Here is a 19,136-nt window from a genome sequence, read left to right as displayed (position 1 = left end):
CACCATTCCTTGGCATTCTTCAACAGTTCCACATTCAGGAATGGTTTCCCTTCTGTTATAGCAGAATCTTTCTCTTTTACCACTGAAACTGACTATGTGACCTTAGGCAACTCGTTAAGACTAACTTCTTCCTCCATAAAATTGAGACTTTTATCATCACTGAAAATAATTAAGAAAATTATTTACCTAACACAAATTACTTAGCATAATGCCCAGTATACAGGAAGTATCAAGTAAACGTTAAATATGTATTGTCAGTCTTACCCATCCTCCTCAGATCCAGAATTCTGTTTTCAGGAGGCGTCACTCCTGATATGTCTTGCTTGCTCGTTTCAAGGGAAAAGGAAGGAGTGGTCACAGCCTGTAAACCTGCCTGCATGGCCTAGGACACAGGCATCTATCTGCTGTGCGTTGTAGATGTAAATCCCACCCAGAGCTCAGCTCCAACTACTCCTCAGATACTAATTTTCTGCTGAAAGGGAGAGTGGGTTAAAAGGAGAATCTACACCACCGATGAAGAATGGATTGATATGGAAGTCGTTTGATAAATTAACAAAAAGAAAAAACTGCAGTGTTTAGGATTCATGAAATACTCTCTAGCTTACATGGCAGGTGGATAAGGATGTTATTCTCCACAGCTATCCTCTGAAATTTCCCATCCCACAAATACCACTTCATTGAAGCTAAATGATAAACTTGAGCGAAGAATAACATGGATGACCCAGAAGGAAAAGGATTCAAACATATGCTTCAATGGAACAAGTCAGTCTGTGAGGCAGACAGAGGCAGGAAGAGCCCATGCCAGATGGCAGAGGACACGCAAACGAGAAGCCTGGACCAGAGGCGGGAGGAGCAGGTGAAGATGCCTACCAAGACAGAGGTGGGAGACAGTGTCATTACAAAGGAGGAGGATGACAGCACAACTCTGGTGAAAATGAGAGCCACTGAGTACACACTTGGAATGGACTGTACAAAGCATGGGACTGTATAACACAGGGAACCCTGTGATGGGAGATGGACTGTGGTTAACAGAACAAACCTGAGAATGTTCTCTCACAAATGATAACAAATATATAAAGCTAATGCTGGGTGTTAATAACCCAGTGGGGGAAACGGACTTTGGCCCAGTGGTTAGGGCGTCCGTCTACCACATGGGAGGTTCGCGGTTCAAACCCCGGGCCTCCTTGACCCGTGTGGAGCTGGCCATGTGCAGCGCTGATGCGCGCAAGGAGTGCCGTGCCACGCAAGGGTGTCCCCCGCGTGGGGGAGCCCCACGGGCAAGGAGTGGGCCCGTAAGGAGAGCCGCCCAGCGTGAAAAGAAAGAGCAGCCTGCCCAGGAATGGCACCGCCCACACTTCCCGTGCCGCTGACGACAACAGAAGCGGACAAAGAAACAAGACGCAGCAAATAGACACCAAGAACAGACAACCAGGGGAGGGGGGGAAATTAAATAAATAAATAAATCTTTTAAAAAAAAAAAAAAAATAACCCAGTGGGTTGGGGGGGAAATACACCAAATGGCATATTTTGGGCCACAGCTAGTAGTATTATTTTAACAATGGTATTTCATAGTTTGTAACAAATATTTCACAACGCAAGTTGGTGATGGGGTGATGTTTGGGAGCCTTGTATGATGATATGCATGTTTGTTTTGTAAGTTTACAATTTTTATGATACACTTATTGCTTATGTATGTTCATCTATGAATGAGAAACTTCAATAAAAGTTTTTTAAAAGAAAAAAAAACAAGAAAGGAGGAGGAGAAGTGGTAGTAGTAGTAGTAGTAGTCAGGAAACTTCTCACCGGCAACTAAGCACTCAGATATTTTTGAGAAACCTTTTGAATGAGGGTCATTCTATTATTTGTGTGACCTCTTAGAAAAGAAAATAAACAAAATCCATCAGTCAAACAATTAAAATGGTCCTACTGGGACCAGGATTCAGAAATATGTGAGACCAATGTCCTAAGACAAAAAGCTGAACCATTTACTATGTGAGAAATAGGTGGGATCTGCCCTTTTATAGAAAATACCCTGCCAGTGTGTACATGGGCAGGGCAAGCCCATAGAGAGTCAAATGAAAATCTCCCCCTCTAACATCTGACTTTCTAGGGAGCTAAAAGGACAGGACCCACTGGAGCCTTTTTCCTTCTCCCAAGTCAGGGAGACTGTCCCTAAAATATTCTTCACATGAGCCAACAGATTACCCTGAACCCCAGAGACTCAGCAGTTATTCAGAAGTTTTCAGATACAGAAGAAAGCACGGCCCAAGACAAACAAGGTTGAAACCACAAAATGTAAATCAGTTTGAGCCGTTTTATTTTAATTTACCACACAACTCTTTGTAGGAAGGATTTAGGCTGAAGAAGGAAGTAAGGAATTTTTTATTTTTATTTTTTGTTATGTTTTATTATGCTTTTTTTTTTTCAGATAGGGACTTTGGATTTTTACACTAAAAATTAATAAGTCCTACTTGCACTACACACACCTACACATTTTTACCCAGAACGAAGGCTCTGCTGGAGACCCATGATTCAGCAGCAAGTCCTGCTGGGTTGTGTGTTGACCTGGCTTTGTAGAGATGGGTGTGGCTGCCCAAGAATTCACAAAAGCATGCTGAAAGGGTAACTGAAAATAAAGAAATAAATTTATGTCTCTAGAGATATCCAGGCAAGGAGTAGCTTAGCAGGGAAAAAATGCCAAATCTGGGGCTAATTCTTGGGAAATGGAGAACTAAGTCAGTGATGGGGAGTACTCCATTGTAGAATCCAGTGGTGTTCAATTAAAAGGCCACCAGGTAATAAAAGCCACCCTTGATATTTTAAGCAGCCTATTGGAAGCTGAATAGCTGCCTGAGATGTGATCACACAGGCTAACTGAAAAGTCTAGTTGTTTTGTCTTCTAGCTGGAAGTCTATCAAGTCTGTGTGGTGACACTGGTCGGCTGACCCTAATAAGAAACTCTCACTGGCCATTGACGACATCCAAGACATTTCTGGGATGAGATTTTTATTTGCCATTCTATGTCTTTGATTAATAGAAATTGAATTACAACTGAATTATTACTTGTTAATCACAGTTTGGCAGGCAAAATCTTGCAAAACCCTGGGTTGACTGAGAAAAACAATAAAAGGGGTCCTTGGGGATGAAAAGCTTGGGAACTACCCTTGAGCCTATCCCAAGCAAGCTCTATTCCAAAGGAATAAACAGGCTTCCCTTGAGCCAGAGTGGAGCGTGCCTGTTGTGTGAGAAAACTAAAGGAGACAGTGTAAATTAACTGCACCTGGATAGGTCGAGTGAGGAGGAGGAGATAATTAGTTGGCATTACAGGAATAAGGACAAAGAAGAGAGGTCTATCTACACCCAGAGTAAACCCAAAATAGACTACTTTGCACCCATTTGGTGCTTGTGGAGAACTCATCACCTCCAAGCTGGTGGACATTGAACCCAGGGACCAGATGCACAGCTCTACCAAACTCCTGGATAACACTACCCATCCTTCCTCCAACAACTGACAACCTGATTTTATCCCCTTTTACTTCTATAAATAAAGGCAAGAAAGCCAAGGTAAGCCCCAAAACATTCAAGAGCAATAAGGCAAGTGAGGGAACAAAATTTTCAATCAAAAGCCCTACAATGAGTAAACTGAACAAATGCATCTGTTTATAATAAAATAGGTTCTCTTAAAACCTGATACTGGTCAATTTACAGTACCTTCGGTATGTATGTTTCCATCTGTAGACGTGCAACATTTCGGAAGTAACACATATTTTAAGGGGGGCAGAGACATCACTGGGCTGTTTTATTGTGCACAGGACAGTAAAAATAAATGCCACAGTCACATAAAACTCCATTGTACATAGCCAAGATACAATTTCCACCTCAGAAGAATTTAAGGCATTCTAGCACTATGAAGGCATCTAACATGAAAATCTTTTCCCTCCAGAAATGCAAAACAATTGGACTTTCTTTTACACATGAAACATTTGTATTGCATAGGAAGAAAACATAAGCATAGTCAACAATTATCCATGGATGCAGGTTACATGTAGATTTTTTTAGGTAAGAACTGTTGGTAAGGGCAGTGCCATTAAGATGTGTGCTGATGAGATGTAAGGTCCAGGTTAGTATTTACAGGTTTGCAAACATTTCTATAGCTGGTTTACAGGGTGTTTCTTACAAGAAATGATATAACAGTCATAAGGTTAGAGTCCCTTCTTCAAAGGGGAGCTCAAGTCAGTGAAAAAGACTAGATGAAGATTAGTGAGCTCAGTCTACACACTAGAAAAGACTAGAAATCTGGAACTAGATCTAGGCTACCCTCATATACCTCAAATTCCCCAAAGGACCCCAAGGGCATCCTAGGAAGCAGGTAAATAATGTCACGTGTAATCAGCACACCCAACTCACATAATTAGAACAGAGAAAGTACTGGAGCAGGGTTGCTGAGGCAGCGAGAGGAACACTGGTCTAGAGGGACAACCTTGTTCTACTGCCAGCTCTGTCCCAACCAGCTGTGTAACCATGGGTAGTCATGTCACCATTCTGGGATTTGGTTTCTTAACTTATAAAATGAAGAAGACGGCTGACCCCAAAAAGTTCTTGCAACTTTTTAACTTCTATGCACTTTCAGAAAAACTGAAGAATCTACAGTTGTATTCAACTACAGAAGTTGTATTCTCCTGAACCCCCTAAAATGGCAAAGAAACCATACACATCCAACAAACATTTCATTTTTGGTTATCCTCTTCCAAGCATCTCAGAGAACACTGAAAATCTGCCATTGATATTTCACTAGCCTGGAACACGTAGCAGCAGGTAGTACCTTCCAACCTAAAAGATGCTAAGTGCTTCGTCCAAGGTCAGTCGCTAGGACACGGTCAGGATATCAGATTCGTAATTCCTAGGACTATTCTATACTTTCTACAAAGAAACGAGGCTGATTTTCTGGGAAGAATGCCAGCGGTTCTGTTCTCCCAATTGAGAATTCATTGGAATATTGGAATAACAACTTTGGAGACTGTGGTCTCTCCAATCCATTTCAGGACCTGGCTAGAAACACGAAAACCCACAGAAAGAAGCAATAGGGAATTATTCCGTTTTTTAACGAAAGAGAAAAAATTAGGGGTGGGAATATGAGGTTTCTTTAAAATTACATGATTGCTGGAAGTTAATTTGGTATTTCTTAGTTGGTTTGTAAGTTCTGTTTCCAATCACAAAAACAGACAGTGGAGGATGCCTAAATCATATTTTAATGAATTAACATCCTGACCCAAAGACTCTTTCCCACTCTGAATAAAACAGAACCCAGAATGCAATCTTTCATGGCAGAAAGGAATTTCACTCAATGCAGTAGAGAGTTTGTCATAATCTCTAAAATCATAACCTAAATTGACACCCTTCAAGCCCAGCAGCAAGCGCTGACCACGGAGGTTGATACTGAACTTGACCTTGATTGACACCCTTCAAGCCCAGCAGCAAGCGCTGACCACGGAGGTTGATACTGAACTTGAGGCACACTAGCCTTCTAGGAAGCTGATTGAGCCCACACCCTGTCAGATAGGAAAGACAGCCTCCTTTACCATCCACAGATTCCTCATTAAGCTGAAATTAGTGCACCTGGAAATAAAATGCCATCATAGATTTAGAAGCGCATGTTCAAAAAGGAACGTTTTGACTTCTTCCAAGGAAGGCCAACTGGAGAGAGGAAATACATGTTGGACTAGCTTAAGGCCTTGAAGATAACATGAAACCAACTTTATGGCAATGCACCAAATGAGCGGTACTTGGTGTTGAGGGTCACAAAGGGGGGGCGGGGAAAAACCCAAAATGATAAAAATCACATTTTCCCCTACCTGTCGATGATGACAGGGTCTGATGGGGTCTCATTTCGGTTTCCACAACTTTTCTTTTCACAACACCGACTGCAGAAAGGGAAGGAACCAAAGAGTAAAATAGATTTATTAAATTAAGAAAATACAATGAGCATATCATGTAAGAACATAGCCTAGCCTCCCAATTATAAGCTGAGAGCAGAATTTGTGGCCACAGTTAAAAAAAAAAAAAAAACCCAAGAACTTAAGAACCAAAAGATGTTCGTTCAAATTCTCACTCTATTAGCTGGGTAATTCCCAGCAAATCACAACATTCTAGGGAGCAATATTTATAATCTCAGCCATGAACACTTGGATTTTAAGTCTACAAGGTCACTTTCAGCTCAGTGGTCAATGCTTATAAAATCATAAGCTGGTATATTTTAGGTCTTTTTATCCCAATAAAGTAAGATTGAGAAGGAAAATGTATAAAATAGACAACAAGTAGCTGCCTTAATTATTATACACTATTTACATAACATCTTTCTCTAGAAAACTCAGTGTTCTTTATAAATATTTATTCATTCATTTCCATCACTTACTAAAGAGGAAGGAAAAAGATCAGAAGTATGCTATACATTTTAAAAGGGGAAGAAAATGTGGCAGGGGGTTGTAGGATGATATCTACAATCATTTTCACCAAGTCCGGGACAGAAATGGGACACAGCACGTGAGTCCCAGTGTAGAAAACTCTACCCCCCAAGACTTCTACCTTGCAGAGTGCTGAACACCTGGTAGAAGCTCAATAAACGTTAGTAGGATTATCTGAAAGAAGAGATAAAGAGAAGCCCCTAGAGCAATTATAACAGAAGGAAATATTCAGAAGGTCCTGAGCAGACAGCAAAACACTCCAATCGAAAGGTACAGGTGCAAAATACTTAGACAAATGTGAAAAGGGTAAAGGAAATTTGGTGGTAGAGAAAACACTGGGAATCACCTCCCCATGTTGCCAGTCTGATGCTTGCCAGGGCCACAGACATCTGAATAACTCTCGATTCAAGTGTACCGCCCTCTATCAACTGGAGTAGATAAAGAGGCAACCTTGCAATAGCTTGTAATAAAAACATTATTGTCCATATCAGTTGGAGAATACATCTAATAAATAGTAATGATAACCAAACTATAATAAATGGCAATAATAACCAAACTATACATGAGCACTGCTCTTGCAGTGATGGTTTCTCTGTAGCCAAAGATGACATGGTGTAATAGAATGTTCAACTTCTAATTAGGGCTCTAGCATCTAACCCAACTCTGACTAACCAGCAGTGTAAAATTAGGCAAGTTCTTTAACCCCTCTGGCCTTTGTCTCCCTTTTATATTAAGTGAAACTGTCAGACTAGATCATCTCAACCTTGTGAGATGGGACCTTGCTAGGTTTAAGAAGTCCATGAGACCCTGAGATTCCCAGCACACCCTTTAAAAATGATGTCAGGGTAAGAAAAAGAGGGATGCCATGTGGTAGCAAGGACCCAAAGGCCTGACACCAGCCCAGTAATAAATTTACTTCGTAGAAGTCTGCTGTCCATTTTTACTCTGGTTGTCCACAGAACTAAAAATAAATTAACAAAGATTTAAAATATTTAAAGAGCCCATTTCTCACATGCTTAGATGTTTACATTATTCAGTGAACAAGTCTACCATTCTCTGAAAGTAAAATATACTTGAGATGCTAAAATTTTTCACCAAATGGGCACAATGAGGTTTCAAGAAACAATCAAATTAGTAGAAAGTCAAAGAAAAAGTGTCTCAACTTTCTTAAACACCAGAGTTAGCCACTGAGACTTTCTGAAATAATATTTTGCCTTTGACATTATACTAGGTCTTAAGTTTTAAAATTTCAATCCAAAGCAAGATTAACACCAATAAAAATGCTGGCCAGCAGCTCTCCCATCTCCCAGAATGCTTGTATGTCTTCCCAACTTCTTACCCCACCTATTTCCATCTCCCACCTCTCCTATTTTTGGTGTATTCCTTATGTCAATGTAATACCTCTGCAGCTCCAGCAAACTTCTTTTATTCACAACACAATTTCAAAAGACCCATACATGCTAGTTACCAAAAGCCCTTCAAGCTAGACTCTTGTTTGACATTCCCAGCATGTCAACCTAACTCCAGATATGTGTGAGATGCTGGGTACAATTTAATTAGAAGAGCCCACTCTGTCAGAGTGTGCCAATCTGTTTAGTTTGGGAAGGAATGACTCTGAGGAGGCCAAGTAAGTTTGCAAAATTGCTCAGCTGAATTCAGCTGCTTTCCACTGGGATTTCCTCTGGAGGAGAAGAAAAACAGATAAAAATGTATGCCTGGAGCCAGTGTAATACAATGTGGGGGAATCAACTCAAGGAAGGAAATGGTATTCAAAGAAAAATGCAGAGAAACTTTAGGACTCAATCTTTCATTTTCCAACAGTAACATTTAAATATAATCTCTAATGTTGATATTCAGCATAGAACAGAAGTAGAAGTCACTTGGCTGTTGAACTATAATAATAAAGGTATAAAAACAACAGCAGTTGGCTGTATCTGCACCATTTCAACTCTTCTTAAAATTTCTCTAAGCCAAAGCTAATTCTTTTCTTTTCTTTTGTAAAGAAAAAGGCTCGTCTATTATGTCCTAGTTGTTCTTTATTTCATTTCTTAGATAACATCCAGCCATCCTTAAACCAGCAATATTAAAATAAGCAAAGGGACATGGAGAGTTGAAGGAATTCAGGAACTGACCTTCCTAAACAATCACTTTAGGATCTTTGGGGATACTCCACGCTAAGAAATTGGGTCCCTGCATTACTCAAATTACAAACTCAATTCTCCCTTCCAACTGCTGTATAGACAAAGCCCGAGTGACCAACCTCAGATTTGGCTACTTTAGTTAAAAGGTTTTGGGGTTATTTTCTAACAAGCAAGTATCTAAGTCTGAAGTTTCTGATTTGTGTATTTTTTTAAAAAAGAAAATGACTATAAAATAGGAGAAGGAAAAAATGAAACACAGTGGCAATTAGTTTTGATTCTGTTCACAACTACTACAGAGAATGCTCATGAGTGCCCTTTTATACTAATCAATGAAAAGGAAAGCTGTTCCTCTGTTTGACTTGGTTTAGTTTCCTTTATTCTAGAACTTATTTGGAGACCCTTTTACCTGAAATTCTCTCAATTTGCTTTCAGGCCTCTTTCCTCCTCCCTATTTCCACACTGAGACTTTAAGAGGGAAAGACAGAGCATCAAACAACTGGGGGAAGAAGGGAGAAGAAATTTCATCACAATCCTGAATCTTACCTGGATTTTTCAGAAAGGGAAAAAGAAGAGGGATGAGAGATGGCGTGGGGGGTGGGGCGGGCAAAGCCCCAGCCACATACCCAGGGTGTCCAGCCAGCCAAATTCCTATTTGAGACAAGCTTATGTGCTCCTTTCCCCTCCAAAATGGTTTTTAAAATTCAACCCTCAACTTTCAAAAATCTGTCTCTAATTTCAAACTCAAATAAGCGCACAGCATGGTGGCTTTTGTTTTGTTTTCTTCTCCTCAACTCCTCCCTGCGATTGCATAACAAAAGTGTCTAAATTCACACCATCTGGCCGATAAAGACACTGGCCCCACTGCCCGGCTGGCCCATCTGATTAGGGCCCTGTCTAGCCTGCGCCTTGTGGCGAAAAGTCACAGCTGTGGGGTTTGCCCGTGCTCAATACAACTCTGTTATTAGCCAGCTGTAGGCCTTGAGACGACTTCTGTTCAAATTATAATATCTTTTAACCCTCTGAGCATTGAGGGCGCAGAGGTGGCTGGCAGCAACATAACAACTAGATTTCTCCTTGCAAATAATTGGCAAAATGAACTAAACAGGGGAGAGCAGAGCGGAAACAATTGGGAAAGGGAGGGAAAAGTTATTTTATTTTGATTTGTTTTGTCCCCTTTCTTTGTTTGCCCCTTAACACTAAACACCAAATTATGAGCCTTTTACTAAAGATTACAGAACATAAAAACATTGGGGGCTGTGCCCAGGTATGCCCAAGAACGATATGCAAATGAGACTAAGTATATGCAATCACCGAGGAGAAATGGGCATCAGATTCAGCTCTCAAACATTGACTGCTATAGCTGCCTCTGAAAATGTAGAAGGAACTTTTTTCCTTACTGGAAAATCAACCAGCCCTAACTGACAGATTGAATGAAAACTTCTCTTTTAGATGCATCCAGTATTTGCCGCCCATCCCACCTCATCTCTCACCACACACACACACACACACACACACACACACACACAATGCAAATATAGTATCCAGCCAGTGGATCATTTATTTATCCATAATTAATATTTGTTTTAAATTCTAGTTTGGAAAGAAAATAGCAGAGCATCTTCCCAGGTCTCAAATGCAGAGAAGTTACAGTACATTAAATTTTTATATTGTGTTACTAATGCAGACTAAACTAGAGGCTTTAAAAATTGATGCTGCTACTTAAACAGCATAAAATGAGGAGGATTTGATTGGGCTGAAAAATAAAAATGTCAGGCTTAACTGCAGCTGGATGGGGCATCCAAATATTGTTTAAAGTGATAGGTATAATTCCTCAGACAATGGGCCAGTTTTTTGCTTTGTTTTGTTTTAAGATGATCTCCCCAAATAAAGATATTTGAAAGTGTAGAGAGGAAGGGAAAACTGCCCTTGGATTAACCAACCAAATCAACGGGTTCTGTCTATTTAATTTCAGTGTTACATGGAAGTATTTTCTTTCTGAAGTGATCTATCAAGGGGCATCCCTCAATGTTCCCAGGATAAAGGAGGACCTATCTGTTTACTCCACCCCCCACCCCCCCATACTTCATCCAGCTACCCGGCTGAGGCTACCGGCAGAGTGGAACTTTACATTTGGCTGGTTTGTTTTTCTAATACTTGGTCAAAACCAAAACATGTCTGATTGTTATGGTTTCTTTCTGGTTAGGTTAGGGAGGGACCAGGCTGCATCCAGGGAGCTGCCCATAAAACAATCTTTATCAAATCAGACTGCTTAAAATTACCCAAAACTAGCAATCTAGAGTTGGAAGACATTCAACAAAGCCATAGCAGAGTAAGGAACAACTGAAGCTTTCCCTCCCATCAGAGATTTTGGAAGAAGAAAAATGCCTGTGGAATAAACATTTACATTTTTAGAGTAAAATAACCACGATCTTCAAAGGGTTGGGTTTTTCAAATATATTCATTGCTGTGGAATCCCCAACACCCTATACCTGGCACGTATTGGGCATTCAATAAACATTTTTGAAAAAATAAGTATGTTGGTGAATTCCTTTTCCTTTTAAAAATTTTGTCTCCCAGCCAAGCAGAAGCAGGCAATCAGCAGGCTGAAAACGGAATGGATTGCATCCCTGAAAGGAAGATGAAAGGAAGGAGGGAAGAGGTGTAGAAATGAGAACAGAATGCACCTTTCACAACCTGCCCACTGGAAACCAGCTGTTGCTGCAGACACCAGATTTCCCAGATTTCTCCCTCCCACCCACGGGTGGGGAACCTACCCATCTTTCCACCCAGAGCTTCTACCTGACCTAAGAAACTCCCCTGACACGGGGAATCACAGGAGAAGCAACTGCCCGGGAGGAAGGAAACGGGTCTGGAGTCACAGCCATGGCGGAGGGTCGGAGGAAGGTGGGAATCACCTCGGAAAAGCGCGACTGGGACGCAGGGTGGCCCCGGCCGGGACAGCCGTGGCTCCGCTACTTTGACTCGGAGTGAATCGGTAATTCCACAAGTGGCCTCGACTAGAAACTTACTCCGAGCCGGCCGAGTCGGCGGGTCTCTGGCAGAGAGAGTTTCAGGGAATGTCCCCAATTCTAAACCAGGCCTGGGTCGCAGGGGCCCCACGCTCCGAGACCGACAGAAGCGCAGCGGAGACTTTCCACCTGGTGGAGGAAACTCCTGCGACACCGGAGGGGCTGGAATCCTGAGTCGACCTGGGGTTACCTTGCCGAGTCCTAACAGTAACTTGCCGCGGGTTGGGGAGCGGGTCTAGTGACTTCGGTTCCCAGGGCGAGGCCTTGCCCCGCGCACCCTCTCTCCTGCAAGGCAGCCCCGGGCCTGCCCGCGCGCCCGGCGCTCACCTCCGGGCTCTCCCGCAGAGCCCCGCGCAGAAGGCGGCTCTTACCTGCACATCACCTCGTGCGTCAGAAGGACTCGGCACATTTCCGGATTCTTATTCTGTCCCTCATAAGCTATAGGCTGCGAAAGAGGTGGGGGGCAGAAAAGGGAAGGTATGGGAAAGGGTAGGGGGACAGAGAGAGCAAGAACTTTAGAACAAGCACAGAATCATTCCCCCTTCGCTCACTGCACCTCTTTATGAGTTCCAGCGCGCAGCACAGGAAGTGGCTGACCGGTGTCATTTAAGCGAAATAATAGTAGAAACGTTTGTCCCGGGGAGGAAATATTTCTTAGCAAAAGGGAATTTTTGAAAGGGCTGTATTTCCCCATAATTGTTTCCTGCCTGCATCCCTTTGGTCGCCTCCCGCCGCCCCCAGCGTCTCCCCAGTCGGAAAGAAAACAGACATTTGAGGGGACGGGGGAAATTTTTTTTCCCCAAAGCGGACAAGGTGCGAGTCAGTGTGAAACGGGTGTGAAGGCTGACGGTGGAGGGCGCGGAAGGCGGAGGGGAGGGTGGGAGACAGGCTGGGGGGCGGGCGGAGGAGGGCGACCAGCGCCCTGCGGGGAGGGGCTGGCGGGGCCCACCTGCTTGGTGACCGAGTCGATGAGCCTGACGTAGAGGTCCTGCTCCGTGCGGACGCCTGCAGGGGGAGGGGGCAGACACAAGTCAAGGGCTGCGGAGCCCTGCCCGGGCACCCCAAACCTGTGGTCGCCCAGGAGCCGGCGCCCAGGCTGAGCGGTCCTGGGGACAGAGACCAGCTTCCCACAGCCCTGCTCTCCCCGGGGTCCACCCTGAAGGCTACCCACCAGAGACAGAGGCAAGGCCACCTGCCTTCTTTGCCTCTGGGCCGGCAGCCCGCTCCCTACCAGGGGAGTGCAGGGGGACTCACCGTTGCTATAGAGGAGCTGTAACTTGTAGTGAGTGCCGTTGTTGGTCTTCTCGTTGCCTTGTTCCTGAAAGGACAGGCGGCTTTCGAATCCCCCTTCCCCAAGCTTTCCAGCCCCACAAAGGAGAGTAGGAGGAGGGAGCAGCCCCCCACAGGGCCTCCCACCTCCTTTCTCCTGCCCAAAGGGTCGCCTTGATCAACCCCAGCCCAGGCCCCGGTTAAAGGGTAGGAGTGCCTGCCTGCCCATGGCTGGCTCTGGAAACTTGTCATGGCTCTCGGCCACTTGACCCTCTCTGCCCGTCTCTCTCACCCTCAAAAATGACTTCGGAAGAGCTACCCCCAAAGCAACACAAGGGCACGGCTCCAATGCTACCTTTAAACAGGCCCCGGTTGACCTTACTCTGTCCTTAGAGGCTCGAATCTCTTGGCAGAGGGGAAGAGGCCTGTCATTTGGAAGGGGGCATCCGGTCTCTATCCGGCCAGGCTCGGAATCCGCCAGGGCCACAAGCTCAGGGACCAAGCCCGAGTTCAAGAAGACTCCACTGGAAAGGACCCCAGAAACCGTCTGCTCTAAATCTTGCATTTTGCAACTGTGGAGACTGAGAGTAAGGGTCTTTCCCTTTGGTCACACATTGGTTTGAATAATGTCCTTCATTTGAGATCAATTCCAGCCCACAAACTAGGGTCCAGGGTCCTAGCAGGGGCTGCATGGGGCGGGGGGAAGGCTGGGTTGGGAAGGCATACAGAAGCTGGGCTGTGGGTTTCCACCGAGTGCCAGTTCACATCACTTTGTCACACCAGCAGGTGCAAAGTAATAAAAGTAACTGGGAGAAGGGGGGTATACTTTTTAACTACATTTTAATCAAAAGGCTTTTGCTCCATGGTCAGTCCCCGACCAGGTGCAGCTCATGACCAGGAGGCTAGGTGGACAGAGGGGCCACAGCTCTCGGCAGCACAGAGTGTGGGAGCTGGGGCAGGAGAAGATGCCGGGAAACCTACTTTAGAAGCTGGGAGTGAGGAGCCTCGATTTATCATCCCTGATGATGAGAGCGCAAGAGTGTCTGGAGTGACAAATGAAATCTTTAGTGTTTTGCAAGGAGGGAGTTATTAAGCCGCAACCGGGAGCGGGCGGGGAATCTCCACTTACTTTGTCGTTCTCCACAAAGTCCACGAAGGCCGTGCGCTCGATCTCCACCGGCTGCCCCTGCCTGTCGTAGAGCGCCAGGACAAAGTGGAAGAAGTTGGATTTTCTCAAGTTGGAGGGCGGCTGCTTCTCAAAGTGGGCCCGGGACAGGGCGACCCCACTGAGCAAGAAGAGTTGCGAGGGGCACCGGACACGGGAAAGGGGGAAAAGACAGACACGTTACCAACAGGCACCCCCCCCCCCCAAACACCGCAAAGGGGCAAGGGTCCACATGCGGGGTTCAGAGACCTGGGACCCTCAGGCCTTTTCCAGGTTCAGAATAGGAGGTCGACACTCCACAGAGGAGTCGCAGTGGCCGCGGGGGGTTGGTGGCAGGGCCGACACCCTTGGCCGTTCTGCGCCACCGCTTGGTGGTCCAGCCTCCGGCGTCCCAGCGCCGAGGGGCTCACCCGCCGGCCTTTAGTGGAGACGGAAGGACGTGGGCTGCGGACCGAGGCCGGGAGCGATTCCCGGAGCGGCTCCTGGAGACCGCGGCCCCTTCCTGTCTCTTCCAGCCGCCTGCATCCTCTCCCTCACTCTCAGGTGGCTCGACCGCTGGCTCCGAACCCGGAGACGGTACTTGGGCTTGAGGTCATAACTATCCCGTTTAGTTTTGAAGATGTGACCCTTGTCCTTCATTTGAGTTACCAATCCTGGCGCCACTGCCCAGAAGACCCCCCACGCTAACTTGGAGATGCAGGGGGACAGGACCCTCCAAAGGACAACTGGCGGAAAACCCAGAGCCAAAGTTCCTCCGTCCTAGACCCGGAGGCTTCACCCCACCCTCCTTGTTTTTCCAAAAAGTTGCGCTCGGGACAGCAGTGGGGCAAGCCCTCACGACCAGCTCGGGGGATCGCTGGCCACCGTGCCCGCCGAGACACTGTGGAAGCACCCCACGTACCCCGCCACCCCCCCACACACACACCCGAGGGCCGCCGGGCATGGAGAGGCCGAAATGTTACTAAAAAGCAAAGAGTGTCCTCGCCAGGGGCTGAGGGCATCCCCGCTCCCGCCGCGGCTCCCGGCGGCGCGGGCCAAACCTGCCGCCTGCGAAGCTAAAGTTAGGGGTCCAGGCAGGCACCCGCGAGCGTATCGAGGGTGTGCATCCATGTCCCCCACCGACCTGCCGCGCCCGGGGCCAAAGTGGCCACCCGGCCACATGCAGCCCGAGACCCGGGGCCCAGGCGAGCGCGCAGATGGCGGGAGCTGCCCCGCGGCGCTGGCCCTGCCAGCCCCTCGCGGCTGGGAGGGAGCACTTTCACTCTTCTGAGGAGTAGAGGGTTTGGGCTAGAATCCTCCCACTCGGGCTACCTGTTACAGCTCAATTTAATCTGGGGAAGCAAGGTGGGCGAGCCGTCCCGAAGGAGCCGGGCTAAGGAAAAGCTGCGCGGAGCTGCCTGGCTGCGCTCGGCTCCAGCCCCAGCCCCCAGCCCGTCCGCGCAGCTGCTGTCTTGCCCGCGGGGCCCCGCGCGTCTGTGGCTCGAGCAGAAGCGCGGAGCGGCGCGACTGCTGCTGCTTCTCCGAAAAGGTTGGCGGCATGTTCGTTCTACCCGGGACACCTGGAGACGTGGCTTGTCTGGGAAAAGGGCACTTTCTCCGTGTGATGCCTGCGAGTAGCGGTGGGTGGCAAGGATAGCGGGTGGGGAGGCGCCAGTCGTGGGGAGAAGTTCTTGGGTTCTTTGGACTAAGGAGGACACGGAGGCTCTGAATCCCAACTCTGAATCCCAACTCAGACCGAACGTCTTCCTGGGGTGGCCCCCTATACAAGGCGATCACTATCCCAGCAGGCCGACGTTCTAGAAACAGTCAACCTCAGAGGCCCGACGACCAACGGCTGGTGATCCCTGCCTGTCCCCTCTCCTTGCCTCTTCCTTCTTCTGGGGCTCCTTCCGCTCTTACTTCTTTTGTTTTCTCTTTTATCTGCCCCCCACCCCCATCCCGCTTCCCTGCGTCTGACCCACTATTTTCTCTCCGACCCTACCAGCCTGTTTCCCACTTCCCCTCCTCCCAGAGCTCCCGGCCGCCTCGCCTTCCGGGGGAGCCGCCCCGGCCTCTCCCGCTCCTCTAGCCGCCGCCACCATCTGGCCGCCGGGCTCCCCGCCTCCAAGAATCGCCCGTCAGGAGGCCGGGGGAGAGGCGCTCGCGCGCGGCGCGGTGAAACCCGTGGTCCCCGGGAAGCCGACTCTCTTCCCGAGGCCGTGGCGCCCAGTCCGGTCCTCCCGCTCCGCTTGGGGCCGGGCGGGTCTCGGAGGACTAGGGGCTGAGCTGCGAGATGTTGGATGCTATCTTGTTATTTTTCCTCCGGAAGAGTGCTCTGCGGGGAAGGAGTGGGGAGAAACCCAGACGACCCAGGCAGTTCAAAATCTCGAGTGTTGGCTGCCGGGTAAGTGGTCCCCTGGCTGCAGCGACCTGCCTGCCCGAGGGCAAGCCCCAACGCGTGGGGCCAGGGCGACAGATGGAGGGGGGAGTGATGGGGAGCAGGGTAGAGGCTGGGGGCGGGCGGGGGACAGTCAGAGAGAGACAGAAAGAAGGACCGTGAGAGAGAGAGGAAACGAGGGAGAGTCTTGGAGAGCATAGTAATTGCGCGGCCGTCTCGTTACCTCTGCGCCGCGACATTAGCATCCACCACGCCGACATTCCGAACCCAGGACCTGACCGAATCCATCTCCGCGCCCAGCGATTTCTCTTTCAGTGCTGGTCCTCTTCCTAAAGTATCTTGAATCCCAAACATTTAAAAAGTCTGATCCTCTACTGTCGCTTTAAAAATAAGAGTTACAATAACACAGTCTTGTCTGTTCCCAAAGTGGCCACCAAACCGTCTTCTTCCAAAGCAATCCAAGAAAGGGGATCAGGTGCTGAAGTTTGAGTCTCTTGGAGAAAAAAGAAAAAAGAAAAAAAAAAAAAGATAACCCGTTCTTGGCTTCACACGCGAGGTGGCGGACTGATGTAAACAAAGTTTGTGTTTTATCCTCCGCAAGTTCAGATCTGCCTTCTCAGACCCTTTGCCCTAGCTCGCTCGCATCCTTCCAGCCGCAGCTCTGTATCCAGAAAGTGATACAATTTAGAAACATCACCTGTTCTGGGAGAAACAGGAGGAGATTGATGGCTGCCTAATCTTTCCCCTACCTCCTGCCTCCCCACCTCCCTACTCCTCCCCACCGCTCCAATTTAGAAAAAAAAAAAAAAAAATCCCAACAGGATCAGTTGTAAAAGGAAGGGGAAGACCCGGAGCGGAGAGGAGGCGGTGGCTGCGAGCGCCACCGAGCCCGGCTGCAGCCGAGCGCGGGCCCCATGAATGGGTTACTACCGCCGGTACCGCCGGAGGCGGAGCCGGGGCCCGAAAAGGAGCCTCATTTGCATGGGCGCTCGGGATTGGTCAGCGCCGGGCGTCCTCCGGCGGCGCGCGCCACGCTCGGCGTGGCTCCGAGTCCGGGAGGTGAAAGGGGACAGAAAGCTGCGGGTGCCGCGTCCTTGTCTGGACCCCACGTGCGTGCGCGGGCTGAGGGCCCGCAAACCCTGCGCCGACGCGGGGTAGCGAGGATCTCCGGGCTGGGGTGCCACCTGCTCGGCCTGACCGCGGGAGCCGGAAGCCTCCGTTGGTCCTGCCTCTAGACGCAGGTTTCTGTTGCCTGCCGGGAGGCAGTTTCCTCCTCCGGGTTTAGGTCTGTGTACAAATAGACGTGACTGTGAAGAAACGTTTGTGCAAACGCCCCCCAGAGCAGCCCCGTTACCCGAGCGTCGTGGAGTTACACGGTGACCCAGATTTTGTGTGTGGTTTGCAAGCTGTTGAGAGAAAGGATGTGTGATGAATGAAAATGAAAGCCGCGTGGGCTGGCGCGGGGAGAACCGACGAGGCTCGAGTGCTGTTCAAATAAATAACAGGAGCCGGGAATGGCCGCGGAGCTCAGGAAAATGCCCGGGGCGGACGAGTGGCAGGCGCACCCGTGCGCGTGAGAGGCTGCTGACAGGCCGTGGCAGGCTGAGTGCGAGGTCCGCCCGCGCGGGTTCCCGGGAGCCGCCCCCTCCGCGCCCTCCCCCTTCCCCGCGCCGCCCGGACTTCCCGAGGTCCCGGGGAGCGGGCCGAGGAGCGGGAGGGGGGACAGCGGGGCAGTCGCGTAGACTTTGTCCACGGCGCGCGGTCGCCGCGGCGCTCGCCGCAGGCCGATGGCCGGGAGGCGGCGGCAGCTCAGCCCAGCAGCTGAAACCCTAGACGGCTTTTTAACTGCGCCAGGCAGCTCGCCGTGCCTATTAAAAGTCCTCCTGGCTGGGTGTTATTTTCTTGCTTCTCCTTTTGTATTCTGATCTGTACAGAGATCTGCTGCTGAAATCTAGAACACCAGCGCGAAAACAGATTTGAAGACAATGAATGCAAATCTGTGCTCAAAGACCATCTGCCGTGGAGGAGACAATCAGCTGTTCCGTAGTTAGAGCGACTGCGCCCGCGTCTCCGGGCCTCCTTACGGAGAGGGCCTTTGCGAAAGCCTGGATTTCCCCGCACTTAGGACTCACATTTGAGTGTGATCTGACTCCCAACCAGAGCCCTTAAGTGTAGGCGAGCACTTTATAAATGAACTGCGAGAGTTTGCCGCTAGAGGACACAGCGCCTTGCAACGTGCCTGGCTGGATAGGAAGCTCGCACTTTCAGAAAATGCCGCTCTCTTGAGAAAGGGACCGGTTGGCGCCTCCACCCCACCCCGGGGTGCAAACCGCGGCTCCAGACTGTGTGGGCGGGATAGCGCTCCGGCAGGCGGCGTGGGTCTCTACTGCGATGATTCATTCACGTGAAAACCCGATGCGAGCGCGCTGTCCGCCTCTGCACAGACCTCTGAAGCGAAGGGACTGGGGTGGTTGACTTAAGGGAAGGAGAACGTGGAACCCCCGCCTTCAGTGTGGACTGGGGCACCCAGACCCCAAGGTTCGGGCTTGGTCCGCCCCGGTGGGCAAGAGGGGCGGAGAGCAATGCAGGGCGACTGGGTGTCCAAAAGGGAACGCGGCCGTGGTGAAAGCCAGGTCGGTAGGAGTTGTCCCGAGGAGGGAAGGTGGGGAGGAAATTTGCTGGGATGGAAGTTAC

The 19,136-nt window shown here is 48.7% G+C and overlaps 1 protein-coding gene across 1 annotated transcript in view; it reads right to left on the bottom strand.

Annotated features, from left to right (window-relative positions):
• EBF2 (EBF transcription factor 2) overlaps positions 1 to 17,349 on the bottom strand; it is a 203,450-nt gene extending 186,101 nt beyond the window's left edge. The window contains exons 1-6 of the mRNA XM_004466523.5: positions 16,666 to 17,349; positions 14,030 to 14,186; positions 12,886 to 12,949; positions 12,581 to 12,636; positions 12,003 to 12,076; positions 5,853 to 5,921 (exon numbers count right to left, since the gene is read on the bottom strand). Coding sequence (XP_004466580.1) covers positions 5,853 to 5,921; positions 12,003 to 12,076; positions 12,581 to 12,636; positions 12,886 to 12,949; positions 14,030 to 14,186; positions 16,666 to 16,796 — 551 coding nt within the window. The 5' untranslated portion in view covers positions 16,797 to 17,349. The remainder of the gene's footprint in view (positions 1 to 5,852; positions 5,922 to 12,002; positions 12,077 to 12,580; positions 12,637 to 12,885; positions 12,950 to 14,029; positions 14,187 to 16,665) is intronic.
• Positions 17,350 to 19,136: the final 1,787 nt, after the last annotated feature.

The sequence above is a fragment of the Dasypus novemcinctus genome, chromosome 25 (assembly GCF_030445035.2).
Source record: "Dasypus novemcinctus isolate mDasNov1 chromosome 25, mDasNov1.1.hap2, whole genome shotgun sequence".
In the NCBI taxonomy this organism is placed as follows: Eukaryota; Metazoa; Chordata; class Mammalia; order Cingulata; family Dasypodidae; genus Dasypus; species Dasypus novemcinctus.
This window is presented reverse-complemented; position numbering and strand designations above follow the sequence as displayed.